Source organism: Trypanosoma brucei (genome assembly GCF_000002445.2).
Source record: "Trypanosoma brucei brucei TREU927 chromosome 11 chr11_scaffold01 genomic scaffold, whole genome shotgun sequence".
Classification (NCBI taxonomy): domain Eukaryota; phylum Euglenozoa; class Kinetoplastea; order Trypanosomatida; family Trypanosomatidae; genus Trypanosoma; species Trypanosoma brucei.
Window position 1 is genome coordinate 1,724,084 of NT_165288.1, and position 14,018 is coordinate 1,738,101.

A 14,018-nucleotide genomic window follows, 5' to 3' on the forward strand; every position below is an offset into this window, starting at 1 on the left:
CAATTAAAAATCTTATCCCGATACAAAAAAAAAAAAACGTACCTACACTACCCGAAAAATGAAACCTCGATACTGACAAAAAAGCAAGGGTGAAATGGGGAAGGTAGGGCAAACAAATATAGAAATTATATATATGTACATATGCATTTAAAAGGGTGAGCACAGGGGGGAAGAAATTAATAAAAGGATACCATCATACGCAACGAGCACGGCAATCATATATGCCTCCATGACGCTACCAAAGAAAAGGCGATTATGACAACAGAAAGTAAGGGCGCACTGGTGCGACAGTTAATTGAAAGCAGACGAAACTCAGAAACCGAAACAAAAACAAAATACGTCGTGTTGTAAATGCGATGAGCGGATGCATGTGCAACGAAATAGTCACTTACTCAATCGTTCTTGGCGACAGCTACACTCCGACTCTCTTCAAAAATGAAAAAAAAACATATATATATGCGCCCGTTTGCCCGCTGTTCTGCACAATAAACCTATTTGACATACAAAGGATGAAGCAGTTTTTTTTTAAAAAAAAAAAGCAAACCTCCGCGCACCGGCAGAACACAACCGAAGTACCGAATTGCGTGAGGGAAAGAGGTTAAAAAGAAAAAAAGCCAGACACCGCCGGAAACCGCTTCTAAATGTAACCACACGTCCCAAGAAGGAAGAAGGTAAAGTCACCACACACATACGCGCACAAGCTACCGCGTGGGAATAAAAATTGCAAAAACAACATGAAGCTTCACTTCAATCGAATCGTAGCAAGTATTCCCACCGCTTGGTCCATACTGGTATTTTCTCCCTCATCGTTCTACCCTTAATTTAACCCTTAAATAATACATATTTGTATATTACTTAAATGCCTTGATTTTGTGGTTTTCGTTGTTGCCAATTCAATTTAATGTTCCCGTCAACACGCTCTAAAGTCGCTCTAGTTCCTTTGCCGCCGCCGCTGGCAGCACATTTCCCTGCCGTGGTTGCGACACTTGCCGCTTGCTCATGATGTACTCGTACGTTGTCATGTTGGCGCGGTTCAGCATGATATGGAAGCCTAACAAGTGTATCAAAGGGACACATGTTAGGAGGACAAGCGCACAGAACAGAAGAGGTCCGGCGCGAAAGTACACGGAATACGGCAGCAGACGGTTCCACCACTTCGCTAAAAACACAACAGCGGCTATCAGCCCTAGCACCATGCTACACAGAGCTGATGTAACAAATGCTATGAATAACCGATAATTTTTCGAACCTATGCACATGTTAAGCCACTTGCAGTGGTGGTCAAACCCCTCAATGCATTTATTACACGCCTTGCAATGTCGGGAATCGAGCAGCGTCCGTCGTTCACAAAACGAGCAGGGCTCACCCTCGTCATTTATATCCCCATTCTCTCTAAACGCAATGACCAACATCAGACCAGATGTACACACAATGGAAGTGAGAACGAGCGTGCTGGACACAATTACCTCCCACAAACACTCCGAGCACCCCTCATCGCGGTACAACAGAACATAACCAGGAACCACTGAGCTCACAAAAAGGGCAGTGAAAGTTACTATCGTGCAAATCGCCATAATCTGCAGCGAATGCAGTGGCCACTGAAAAGCATGACGCCGTGGTTTATTGTATCGCCAGCTATCGGGGTTGGAGCGATCGACGCAGCACGAAGCGCATGGCGGGTGATTCCGAACTCTATCAGCAGGGGAATCGGAACAGAGACTATTAACGTCTCGTGACGCACGCAAAGCACCATCAGAAGGTGTCTGGTTGGGGTTTGACCATTGTGGGACCGCGATGCCATCGACACTGCACCCAGCGTGAGACTCACTACTACCATCACTGCTGTTGGTTGTGGTTTCTGAGTAACCACGATCACTGGTATTGATCTTTTGGGAAGAAAATGCACCATGCTGAGCATTTAATTGGTTGTTCATAAAGGTGACCTCGCCATGATTTCGTCTATCCGACCCTCCAGGTGGTCGTACTACGCTATGTTGTTCACAGAAACTGGACACCGTGCTCCCTTTCATCCGGTCATTTGGCGGCCACGCAAGTTGAAGAGGACCCTCAATAGGTGGCAGCGGAGCTGGCACTACGGAGGCCATAGAGGACGGAAAGGTTCGTCCCGTATCCCTATCAGATCCCAACTCAGTGGCACGCGAGTGGTGTGAAGAAGGGGAGAGTCCACCTTTACGACCTCCCCGCGCCTTGTGGGAGGATATGCGATGATTTAAAGGGGAGAGGGCCGCTTCCTCCGCTGCACTATTTGCCTTCTCCGTCCCCCTTGCCAGCGGTGAATCGAGAGCACTGAGTTTCGTTGGGCCTTCGTTCTCGCCGGCGTCCCTCATGCGTGCAGTAATCTTCGCCCACGCATTTGCCTCGTCCTCTGCGGTACGCGATGCACAGGCCCCCTCCTGAGTGGTCTCAGGGTTCCTTGCGCCGCAAGTCGGCGAGCAACCTTCATCATATGATGACTCTTCTATGCACTGCCCCATCGCAGCGCCAGCACTATTACGGTTATTCCTGCTAACATCCCCCCGATGGCCACTTGAAGTTAAGGGGGGTCCCACCGTGTCAGCAGCACCGCTGACATCACTAGTGGATGATTGTGAACGGCGATGCCTCCGATTTCTCCGATGACCCTCCCGCGTTGGCATTACTGGACACGCAGGCTAACGCTCTTCTAAGCTGGTGGGCGTGCCAAACACACCCGATAATAATAGTAATAATAATAGTGATGAACTTCGCGCCCCACCACAAGAACACGAAGACTGTTCCGCAAGACACAGAATGGCCGGTGGTGTAAACTCGAAAATCTATGGACAACCGCGTGTGGTTGAGCTCCGCAGTATGCGGTGATGTACTATCCGGCCCACTCACTCCTCCCAACCTCCTAATGTGTTACACAACCCTCGCGTCAGAAGCGTGTAGTCGAATCAGCGCTCGGGTCAAAAGGAGTTGATATTACTTCAGTGTGTGTGAGTACACTAAACCTATATACTCAACTCACCTAATTATGAATGAACAAGTGCCAAACAAGAAGAAGAGAGGAGGGAAAATGGGTGGCATAAAGCAAATGAGCCCCGACTAGGCTACACGACGAGTGATATTGGTGACTGGGAACGCATATTGAACAAAACGTTCACTCTGTTGTGAACACAAAAAATCAAACCCGTTGGTTGAGACGATAACTTGACACACACACACACATGTTACTTACCAACGCCGTTTTACAAGGCACTATACCGCACATCTTTGAAGGCACACGAATAGTTCCGAGTTTTGACACAAACCATACCAACGAAAGGGATTCAAAACATTTAGAGATGGCAAACTATTGTCAAATAGTATTTGTTCAACTGCAGTCACACCATCCCTTGGATACAACGACGGGTTGCGACTCATGGAAGGAATTTCTCTCGACTGCGGCGCATCGTCACAGCAACGACATATTTCGTATACCTTTTATTCTGCTACCTGATACAAGGGAAATAAGAGGGAAAGAAAAGTGAAGAAATCATAAAACGCGATGGAGGTGCACAAAATGTGGCAACAACAACTCATGTGACGTGCACGCTCGTCCACTATAGTTACCGGCAGCGTGTAGACATATTATATACCACCTTCATTCATTGTATCTCCCAGCAGCTGTTAAAACTAGAGAGAGCAACAAAAACGTTTTAAATTTACCACAATCACGTTTCCTCTTTTTAATTTTTTTTATTTTCATTTTTTTTTTGATTTCTTCTCCCCCTCTTCTTTCACTCCTTTCCCGCTGTTCACCTCCATCGCTTCAGAAAAGTAAGTCCATTTTGATAAAAGCGGCAGATGTGAGAAGATGTAGTGGAGGGGAGCAGAGGGAAAAAAAATGAAACGGCGGGCAATGAAAGGGGGGGGAAAGGAAAGAACAAGAATAAGAACAAAAAAAGAGAGGAAATGAAATGAAATGAAATTATTATGAAACGAAGGGATGCAGTAAAGAAGAAAGAGGTGACACACAGCAACTCAAATAAGCAACCGAATTGAACTCAGCCGTCACCACCGGTACCGCTTCTGCTAGTCTTAATATATATAACTCCCTCTCTGTTCTTCTCTAACGCTACATTTTACCTTCTCCCTAATAACTAGCGGCCTTTGAACTAAATCCGTGCATCTGCCTTCATTCTCCACTTCACCTGCGGGTCCCATCATTGTTACATATCATAATGGCGCCAAACCTAAAAACAAAGCGACATTTTATTCTTTTTTTTTTTTAGCCTCTTCTTTTCCCTTTCACCACCATCCTCATCTTCATTTTTCCTTTTTCGTTTCCTGCAACAGACACATATAAGTGCCAACACAACAACCAGCAGATGAGCGGAAATACAGGGGAAAGATTGGTATGGGTGTGCAAGCACGGTCTTATTGTTATTTAACTTTCACTTATAATATTCTCCAAGGAGTATCGATGCGCAAAGCTCATAGCTCCATTACAACAATATACCGCATGTCCCACTCACTATTTACACCCAAATAAATAAGTAGCCACACATATTTTGTTTTCTTCATTATCACTCTTTCTTCCGTCACGAAGCCATATCAATCTCTCTTTTCTCTCTTTTCATTTCTGGGACCTTTCATAACACTCAAGGAAGAGATGGTGGAGCCAACGAGAAAAGTATTTAAAAAAAACAAAAAAAAGGATGATCAAAATGCTATGGAAATGTCATGCGGTTCACAACACCCCCCCCCCCATCATCCTGCACCAGCGCAAGCACGCGACAAGCGTACAAAACAATTCCTTTTTTAAAAAAAAAAGGAAAGACGGCTGTTTCTATTAGTATACGCTCAAATATACATATTCCCTGCACCAGCGCTAAATAAATGTCGTCTTAGGGGAAAAGGAAGTGGTTCGAGGGAGAGAAGAGAAAAGCAAACGCATCCCTTCCGTTACATGTTCAACTGATGCGAAAGAGAAAAATATCTTCCTCCAGCGCGATGGGCACCTCTTATTTCGTCTATATTTGTTCCTGCTTACCCCTCGTTAGCTCCTCCTCCTCCTCCTTACCGCAACTCTCTCACACACACCAAAGGGGGAAAAAACACGAGAAGAAGAAAAAAAAAGAGGTCGGCAGGTCAACACTCTCCTTTCCTCTCCGCACACACACACACACACGCGCCACTGTTGTGTCACGGGGAAATCGAGAGCGTAAACCAAGTCACTGTAGAGACGTTTATTCCAAATAAGTCACATTCACCTCCCACTTCTCAGTGCTTCATCCTTTTTTTTGTTTGTTTTAGCCTGTATTACCTTTCCTTCCTCTCCTGGAAACCTCCTACCACAAGCACATCCCCCGCCTCCTCTTAACAATCAATGTACTTTCATTTAGCAATCTTTCTTTTTCTCTTGTTCCTTCTTTTCCTCACATTTTTCTTTCATATTTCTTACTTTCCCCTCCCTCCATCCCTCTCCTCCCACCTCCGGATTGCTCTCATTCTTCAACCCGATGGCATTGGCAACGCTTCCATTTACCTTCCATTTCATCTAAACACTCCTCTCTACCAAACACACAAATAATGCGACAGCGTTCACTAGTTTTGACGTTCAAACATCACCTATATTCCGCTTTCTGCCGCTTCATCTTCCTTACTTCCCCTCACGCAACCTTCCGCTTGATAAAGTTGTAGCCCAGATCTTCTCCTTCCTCACGTAAGATATCATAATACTGGTTAATCATTGTAACGGAAAGCAAAACACCCGTGCCGCTACCAATAGCACCAAGGAAGTCAGCAAAAAGTGTAAGCGCACCAACACATAGGCCACCAAAGCTAGCGGCAACGGGAATGTACTTCTCAAGTAAACGTGCCATATCCTCCTCACTCTCGCGCGCCTGCGCCAGCCACCGTCCCTCTGAAACGAGGCGCTTAGCCACATCACGCGGTCCCGTGTGGCTGATGGCCACCCACAGTTTAGAGAAGGTGGCACATGAGAAGAGAATGAAGACAATATACAGCACAGCGTGGACGGGGTCGTTGATCATGTCGTAAAAAGTAGAAGGAGCTGTAAGATAGTACGCAAGTCCGCCAACAGGGTACATTTGCCCGCTCTGGCTATAAGCCCGTGACTCCCAACGACCGAGAAGGTTGATGAGGAAGTTGAACTGACCGAAGCGGCGCGAAAGGATCTGCGAAAAGAAGTTGATGTTGGACACCACACTGGTCTGCAGAATGATGGGCATATTACTTGTATAGAAGAGTTTGATGATGTACGGCTGGCGGTCGGCAGCAGCGTTTCGGGACTTCGTCATAAGAGGGACGCGGAAACCTTGGAGGAACACCACCACAGCGAAGAGTAAAACAGTCGCAAACACGTTGGTCAGGTTTGGCAACTGAGGGCGGTAAAACGCTTCCTTGAGAGCGCGCACCTTGTCTGTGCGAGTGACCAATAAGTGAAAGAATGCAATGATAGCACCTTCAAATTCCGAACCGCGACCTGTGTTGATAGTGGAAGGGGAGAAGCACTTCCAAATAATGGTGTCACAGATGTTGGTAGCAATGAATAAAGACGTCCCTGCGCCAAGTCCCCAGCCATTCTGCAGCAACTCGTCAAGAAGAATGCAAACCATCGTGGCAAATGTCAGCTGAAGAACAATTAGTCCACACATGAAGACACCAATCTCCCGTACGTCACCGTACATGCCAGACGAAACATATGCAGTGGCCTCCACTATAGTGATGAAGAGGGCCACAATCTTCTGCACACCCTCATACACTGCACGTTCCCGCTTGTTGTTAATGTCGTAACTTATGATCCTCACGCCAACGAGTAATTCCATGACCAATGAGGCGGTAACAATAGGTGAGATACCGAGCTCCATGAGTGTTCCCTTATTACTGGCCAGGACGACACGCATCCAATAAAATGGGTCACTTGCTTGGCCGGGACGGGCTCCAAACACGGGCACTTGGCAACAAACCAGGAATATGAACAATGCCACAAAAGTCCACATGATGCGCTCCCTAATGGGGACAACACGTAACGGAGTGGCCACCTCTGGCAGGAAGGCCAATATGGGACTCATCTTCATGAGGATGTCGGTCATCTTCTATGCAATTACCACTGTCAGTTGTTTGCTTGATGCTACGCTTTTTAATCTTATTATATATCCCCCTTTTCCAAGGAACAAAAGAAAAAGGATCAACCAAAGCAGTCCGGCTTCCCTTCCTTTTTCGGGGGTAGACCTTTTTAAAAAAAAAAATTATTTCGGGTTTTATTTCACTTCACAATAGCTTTCTTCCTATTCTGTGTAGGGGGGATTATTATTTATTTATTTTGAAAAGAAAGAAACAGCAACAAAAAAGGAAAATGCAGGCATTGGGGAAACGGAGTGGTGAGAGACAAACGCGCATGCACGCACAGAAATGCAAAAAAAAAAAATGAACGCAGCCCAGTGAGTTAAGGGCCACAAAAAATTTTAAAGGAAACAAAACGACTGTAGTGGGGCATCCACATCCGTGCGGCAAATCATCAGAAAATAAGAAGATTCACCTTGTTATAGGACGGAGATCATCCGAAGGAAGTTTAAGGAATTGAATAGATAAATAAAAGGTAAGGGTAGAGAGAAAGGAAGTAGAAAATGGAGTGAAATCATTGAGGGGGGAGCCGCACACAACATAATAATATGAAGACTTGGTGAGCAATGTAAGTAAGTTCATATTAATTGGGTTGACGCATGCATGAAGTAAATAAATGAGATCAAAATATTCCTTTTACAACAACTCAAACTTACGTCACGCACATTACTCGGTACTCAAAACGGTGGGGACCTCTCAAAACCCGCGCACTGGGTGATTCCTCACTCCTCGAGATCGGTATATATATATAATTTAAATATATTAAGTGTATTAAGTATATTAAATATATTAAATATATAGGCAGACACGAAAGTCACAAAACGTTTAAAAAAATAAAGATAGAGTTATGGCGTGTATATATGTATAAATGAGTAGATACGGATGGAGAAAGAAGAGGAAAGTACCTGTTGGTGTCGAGGGGTTGAAAGCGCGGAAATAACCCCCCCCCCCTCCCGAAAATATTAATTAGGAAGCCAATAAAAATAAATCAAAAAACAATGCGAAAGAAGCCTGAGAAAAAAAAAAAAGTAAAGGGAGGGGATACCAGCAATACACGAGTCCCTCAATTCTCCTCTTCTCCTCACGATTATTAATCCCGTGTTGTTGCCATTCCTGTGGCTTTCCCTTCCGGTGAACGCATATAAGTCTTTGTGAGGTTAAGAGCGGTAATTAAAAGGCACCCGACTTCCATAGTGAGTACAGTAAACAAACCAAAAAAAAGAGAAAGGTACACAAATAAACGAAACAGTTATAAGAAAGAAATTAATGACGGAGCGAAATCGTGGGCCGAGCTTCCGGGAGTCCACATACGCTAACGTGTGCTACCGCACGGGACACCGGAAGTTAAGTACGTAGTGTGACGAAAAATGCGGTGAAAAGGAATATTAAAACAGCGACCAACATAAAAGGTAGATGAGGAAGAAGGAAAACAAAACAACGAATGAAATTTACGCAGATATATGAAACTCGCACCTAACAAATAATAATTAATGCTATGAGGGAGGGAAATGAATACGTGATGAAAGAGCGAAATATAAAGGAGATGCACGTTACCTTGTGAAGGGCTAACCCAGCGACCAGAGGCAAAAACGTTAACGCTACAAGTGCTTTAATTTGAAAACGCTTTAAATGTTGCTGATATTGCTTGTCTTCTTTGCTACTCCTTTCCTCTCACCTTTGGTTGCCCCTTCTTTTCCCACTTCCGTAACCCCTTTCCACATTTCTCTGCCAACCCAAGTTGGCATTCCCATCCCATCATTTGCTACCGCCCCTTAGTCCGTGGTTCAAAAAAGAGGAAAATGAAACAGGGCGAAAACACAACATAAGCCAACACCACGAAGAACAAATAAATTAAGCGCATAGCGGTCGTGCATCAGCATTACCAATTAACTGTGGAAAGATAAGGAAGTGAATTGAAGTTTGTCAAAAGGAATAATTCCTTTTTTAAAAAAAAAGCGGATAGATTTAGAATGACAGTAAAAAAAAGATAGTAGTAACAAAATGTACGGTGGTAGGTATAAGTCCGTAAAATGGGTCGAAACGCATGAGCGGTAACTCATGCTCATCCCCGACGTGTGGAAACGAAGGAGGAACAATTCCTTTCACATTATCCGCAACAATCTACGGTTATATCTGCTGACCAAAAAGCGGCAACAGCAAAGATTGGTTCGCTTTAGTTATTTAAATTTCCGTCGTAACACGTGCACACAAGCTTCCTCATCTCGCTAATTAAACTCCTTCCCCTCTCCCGCTCCCTCCATGTGTATGCCTGTGGCTGCTCAACAGCACCTTACTTCTTTTTTCCCTTGAGGAGGGCGCGCTTGCCGAGTATCCTCACGGGCAAACTGTACACTGACGAATTTTCGTAGCACCGGTTGCTGGCGCAGCCACCGCAGGCACTGAAGGGCGTCCACGGGCCGATCGAAGCGTACAAAAGCGCTCCACCGCGAAAATCCCACGTACGAACGGAAGCCGGCGAACCGCTCCGAATAAAAGTCTTGGCTCAATATCATTGACATCAGAGTTTCGGCGTTGTCACCATCCGGTACACGAGAAGCACTCGTGGAAACAGTGGTCGCAGTCGTTGAGGCCGTTGCGACTTCTTCATCCGGTGATGTGGCTGTGGAGCCGACTTGGTTGTTTGGTGACTCAGGTGAACTGGGTTCAGGTGGGTACGCCGGTTGAGGTGACGCGCGGTGACGATGGTGGAACTGCGACCACCATTCATACAGAAGCTCCAGAGGATGCGGCTCCCTCCTCTCATCACACTGCCGTGCGTATGCAGACAACCTCCCTCCTCTCCCAGTCAGTGAGGGTGAGGGTGGGCCCAACGAGGTGGTGGGGGACAAACAATGCGGTGGTCCAGAAGATGTGCCACAAGGCTGCGAGTCGTTCCCAGATGAGGACCCACCCCGGGCACCCGTAACCCTGACGAACAGTGTGCTGCTGGGCAGCAACTCATCTTTAATCAAGGTCGGTGTAGCAACAAGCCCAGAAGAGCTGCCTGGCATGAGTTTCTCATCCTGAAGAGTCGCGCGGACGTCATATGGTGGGGTGCCCCTCTCCCAGTCACCTCGGCTCGGAAGGGGAACCTCATGCACGCGATGTGAAGGAATTTGTGAAACCCCACCTCGTGCAGCTTCCGCGGCACTAAACAAGCACTCGAGGTTTCCACCAGCACCGCCACAATGAGTGCTGGGGACACCATAACACTGTGAGAGATGGTGATGCGTGTAAACGGGTGCTCGCGGTACTGTGGAATGGTTCGATTTGCCGGTGGGAGGACCGGCACCACGTGAACCCGGTGGTGGAGGTCCTAACTGTGGTTGCCACCCTACAGTCCCTGTTGGTACGAGGTGAAGGGCAGCAGCGGGATCAGTGTTGCCGCTCGTGCTGTGGGGCGCCACCAAATAATTCGGAGGGTGAACTGACGGCGGCGGGGAAAGGTACTTTGGCCGGCACGCGGGGCTGCTCAGGGACCATTCCGCAATAAGAATCACGCTGTTAAGCAATAACTCAGTGGATCGAACGGGATCGGCCTCACAACAATTATACTCCTCATATGGAACGGGGTAGCGGAATCGAGACTGTGTTGGCGCCCACGTGGATGAGCTAACCTTTGAGCAGTCATACGCAATTTGGGCTGTTACAGCCACCTTTTGAAACCACCTCAACGCACGCAAAGCAAAGTCACCAGTCTCGTATTCAGCGAAACCGACATCCCGACCCCCACTACGTTTCACACGCAGCTCAATAAGCCCCTCCCCCGGTACATATGGCAGTAGACGCAACCCGTTGTCAATAGTCAGTGGTAAATTTGTGATAAATATTGTACGCCTGAGAGGAGGTCGGTGCTCCCGCGATGGGGTTGGTGGCATGTGTCTTGAATACTCCTGACAGTGGCCCGGACACGGAGGCCCATGTGGCAACGGAGGCCCCTCGGGTGCTGCCATTCCAACCTGTTGGTGGGAGGGCAACTGGCCAGCCCCATAGTAGTGGTACAACCTCGGACGCATGACGCTCTTTCCCTACAGCACGGCTATTTAATTTAGCTCAAGTCCTTTGCGAACCGTCTCTCCCCCACCCCCTACTCGCCCTCGCCCTCCCCGGTGTTCCTCGGCCGGTCGAACAAAAAAAGGTGACCGTTATAAGTTGTGATCCCACGCTTACAAACACGAGCAGCAGCGCCCAAAGCGATGTTGACCCGAGGCAATGAACAATAACACCAAGCAACAGACGTGTAAATTAATTAACTGCAGTAATTATCCCTGTTCAACCTGCGCACGTGTGTGTGTGTGTGTGTGTGTGTGTGTGTGTGTGTGTGCGAGCGCTGCTATATAGGGAACCAGGAGGAGGAAAGGCAATGGACCTTCGCTATATGCGGTAAACAAACGGTGGCCGGAGCTTATATGCTTATATATATATTCACAAATGTGTGTGAAATATCTCCTCTGTGCGTACGTGTGCTTGAATAAAAAAACAAGGAATAGTAGGGGTGTTGCAAACCAGCTGGAGCGAAGCGTCAGACGACGTAGTTACGGCCGCTCCAGAGTAACTTGAACGGTGCACACCACGCTCACAACAACAACGGTAAAAGAACCAACATCTACCCCTTCTCCTCCCTACGGATAGACACCATAACTAAAGTCACCGCCTCCCAGCATTCCTACAGACAAAAAATAAAATATAATAACATCCCTAAACTCAAAACGACGTACGCTGAACCGTCAAATCCACGAGTGCCTGAGTCCGCCATGGTGCACTTCTTACCGAACGACGAACGTTCTCGCCACAATGGCCACGGTTTCCCTCCTTGTAGAGTCAGCTCCCGACGGCATAACCTCTCCACAAACCGCCACAACTTCCCCCCTTTCTCACAAATGCAACCATGCACTCTCCGGTACCTAAGGACAGGAAAACAAGAGGCGGCGGTACCCCACACTCGCACAAACACCAACCTTTGCAGTTCAAAACGGAAGAAATGAGGTGATGCCTAAGGGTACCACAAGCACAGAGGCAACGCTCCAAACAGGTTGTACAAATCACTCCACTCTAAATCAGGCACACTACGTCGCGGTACGAAGAATCTTTGGCACGCTAAAGTGCAGAAACCACCGCCCTAGGGTTCTTCGAAGCAGCCGCCTCCACCTTGTCGGCCTCACTCGACAAGCCAAGCTCTCGTAACTCCTGCGCTACAGCTAGCGCAACTGACTTGAAACTGTGCCCAGCAGATATTTTCCCACCTTCAACTGTATGGTAAACGCGGCTTACACCACCAACGACTCCCGCGAAAGCCAGTTCAATTTGTTCTGTTGCTGCCACATCATTCAACAGCACCACTCCGAGTGATTCGGGGTTCACGATCAACTGATTTGCCACGGAGGCCGTTCCAACCACCTCAGTGGTTAATCCCGCCGACTCGATTGTCTCCGTTGAAATCTTTTTAAATAACTCGTTGATGCAATTGTGCTTACTTGCCTGCTTCACGACCAGCACGATGCGTTTCACTCCCTTCGCCTTTGCCTTCCCAACAGCAACCTCTGCGCTCTTCTTGAAGGCCTCCGTGGCAGACCTCACCTCCTCTTTGGTGTCAATCCCAGCAGAAGCGTAAACGTCAAGAGCGTCCCGTAACTGCACGGAGTCGGGTGCAGCACGGGGAAGGACTGCGCGCACAACAACAGTTGACACACCAGAAAAAAGAGGGTCCTGAGCCGACTTGGGGGCCTCCGTCACGGCAGTGTGCACACCGATTGGAGTTTCTGGCCCAACAACGACGGCATGGCGACCAGCTTCCTTCGCTGTTTTGGTCTGCACACGACCGCCCGCAACCTTACTGACGATAGCACTGGCTGACTGCAGGACGGCAGCAGTGGCGCCCGCTGATATAAACGTTAGTTGCTTCGACATTCCGGGCAAAATGAAACTTCCCTCTCTCTTTTGTGCCTCGGTTTGTGAGCGAGCTCGTAAATTACCAACTAAAGAGGGGGGAAATGGAGAAAATTAACAGATAAAAGAAAAAAATAGCACGTTCATCTTTCGGATAGTTAGTTCAACACCGGGCAAGCGCGGTGCAAAAGCAGGGAGACAAATACATAGGTGGAGAAGTCAAGTCAGCACACTGCAACACGGTTTTTTTATTTTTTTTGTTTTGCCACTGGCGAAACGTCACCCTACACTTATCAGGCGATTTACCAACTCCCGCGTCACACCCCACGCCTCAGTGGTGAAAAGAGTGGAGGGAGTTCTTTGAATCCCACCGCACTCACCCACCGACTGCGCTGCTTTGGCAGCTTAAGAAAAAAGGAAAAGAAATGCATAGCGGCTGCATCGCGGACCCGCGGGATGCACGCACTGTGGGAATTGGCCTCGAAAGAAGCGAAAAAAAAGTGCAAAAGGGGTCCCTTGGGCGCGGAACATCTACGACATCAGGACGCACTACAAGGCAATAAGGAGCGACTGTTTATATGCTATGAACTCCTCGTTCCTCCAATGTCCCTTCTCAAGACCCCAACTCACCTGCGATAACACGCCCCTACATGTGCAAAATTATTGGTACCCAGCTGGAGTTTACTCCGCTCCCTAGTTAAGCAATCCCGTCACTGTTCTCCCAAATGTGGTAGACGCAGAGAAAAATCAAGCAATGAGGGGGGGGGATTAGCTGCAATATTTATTGGGAATGTTCCGAGGCGAACCGCCTTTCTTTGGCATAGAGCGGCCAACTAGGGTCGGTAGACCAAGGCAAACCACTCAATCAACAGATGCATGTAGGGGCACGTGAAGAAAAATTGACTTCGAGCCCCATAAACTTTTTCTTAACATAAGCAACTGCAATCGTCGAACTAAATCAGCCCCACGAATGGAAATAAAGTGGATAAGGGTATTCCTCCAATACACGACGCTGTTCG

At 47.6% G+C, this 14,018-nt stretch overlaps 4 protein-coding genes across 4 annotated transcripts, besides 5 other annotated features; all 4 read right to left on the reverse strand.

Annotated features, from left to right (window-relative positions):
- Positions 1 to 920: 920 nt before the first annotated feature.
- On the reverse strand, positions 921 to 2,657 carry Tb11.02.4090 (hypothetical protein, conserved; the record flags this gene model as incomplete). The annotated part of the gene is made up of 1 exon (XM_823603.1): positions 921 to 2,657. The coding sequence occupies one exon, from the start codon at positions 2,655 to 2,657 to the stop codon at positions 921 to 923; it is 1,737 nt and encodes a 578-aa protein (XP_828696.1).
- Positions 2,658 to 3,700: 1,043 nt separating this feature from the next.
- Positions 3,701 to 3,762: a sequence feature (T-rich).
- Positions 3,763 to 3,933: 171 nt separating this feature from the next.
- Positions 3,934 to 3,953: a microsatellite.
- A 1,683-nt stretch (positions 3,954 to 5,636) lies between these two features.
- On the reverse strand, positions 5,637 to 7,082 carry Tb11.02.4100 (pretranslocation protein subunit alpha; the record flags this gene model as incomplete). The annotated part of the gene is made up of 1 exon (XM_823604.1): positions 5,637 to 7,082. One exon carries the CDS (start codon positions 7,080 to 7,082, stop codon positions 5,637 to 5,639), a length of 1,446 nt encoding a protein of 481 aa, XP_828697.1.
- A 140-nt stretch (positions 7,083 to 7,222) lies between these two features.
- Positions 7,223 to 7,244: a sequence feature (AT_rich).
- Positions 7,245 to 7,852: 608 nt separating this feature from the next.
- Positions 7,853 to 7,913: a sequence feature (AT_rich).
- A 1,479-nt stretch (positions 7,914 to 9,392) lies between these two features.
- Tb11.02.4110 (hypothetical protein, conserved) lies at positions 9,393 to 11,129 on the reverse strand (the record flags this gene model as incomplete). Its single annotated transcript, XM_823605.1, has 1 exon — positions 9,393 to 11,129. One exon carries the CDS (start codon positions 11,127 to 11,129, stop codon positions 9,393 to 9,395), a length of 1,737 nt encoding a protein of 578 aa, XP_828698.1.
- A 269-nt stretch (positions 11,130 to 11,398) lies between these two features.
- Positions 11,399 to 11,437: a microsatellite.
- Positions 11,438 to 12,210: 773 nt separating this feature from the next.
- Positions 12,211 to 13,020, reverse strand: Tb11.02.4120 (hypothetical protein, conserved; the record flags this gene model as incomplete). Its single annotated transcript, XM_823606.1, has 1 exon — positions 12,211 to 13,020. One exon carries the CDS (start codon positions 13,018 to 13,020, stop codon positions 12,211 to 12,213), a length of 810 nt encoding a protein of 269 aa, XP_828699.1.
- Between the last annotated feature and the right edge of the window lie 998 nt (positions 13,021 to 14,018).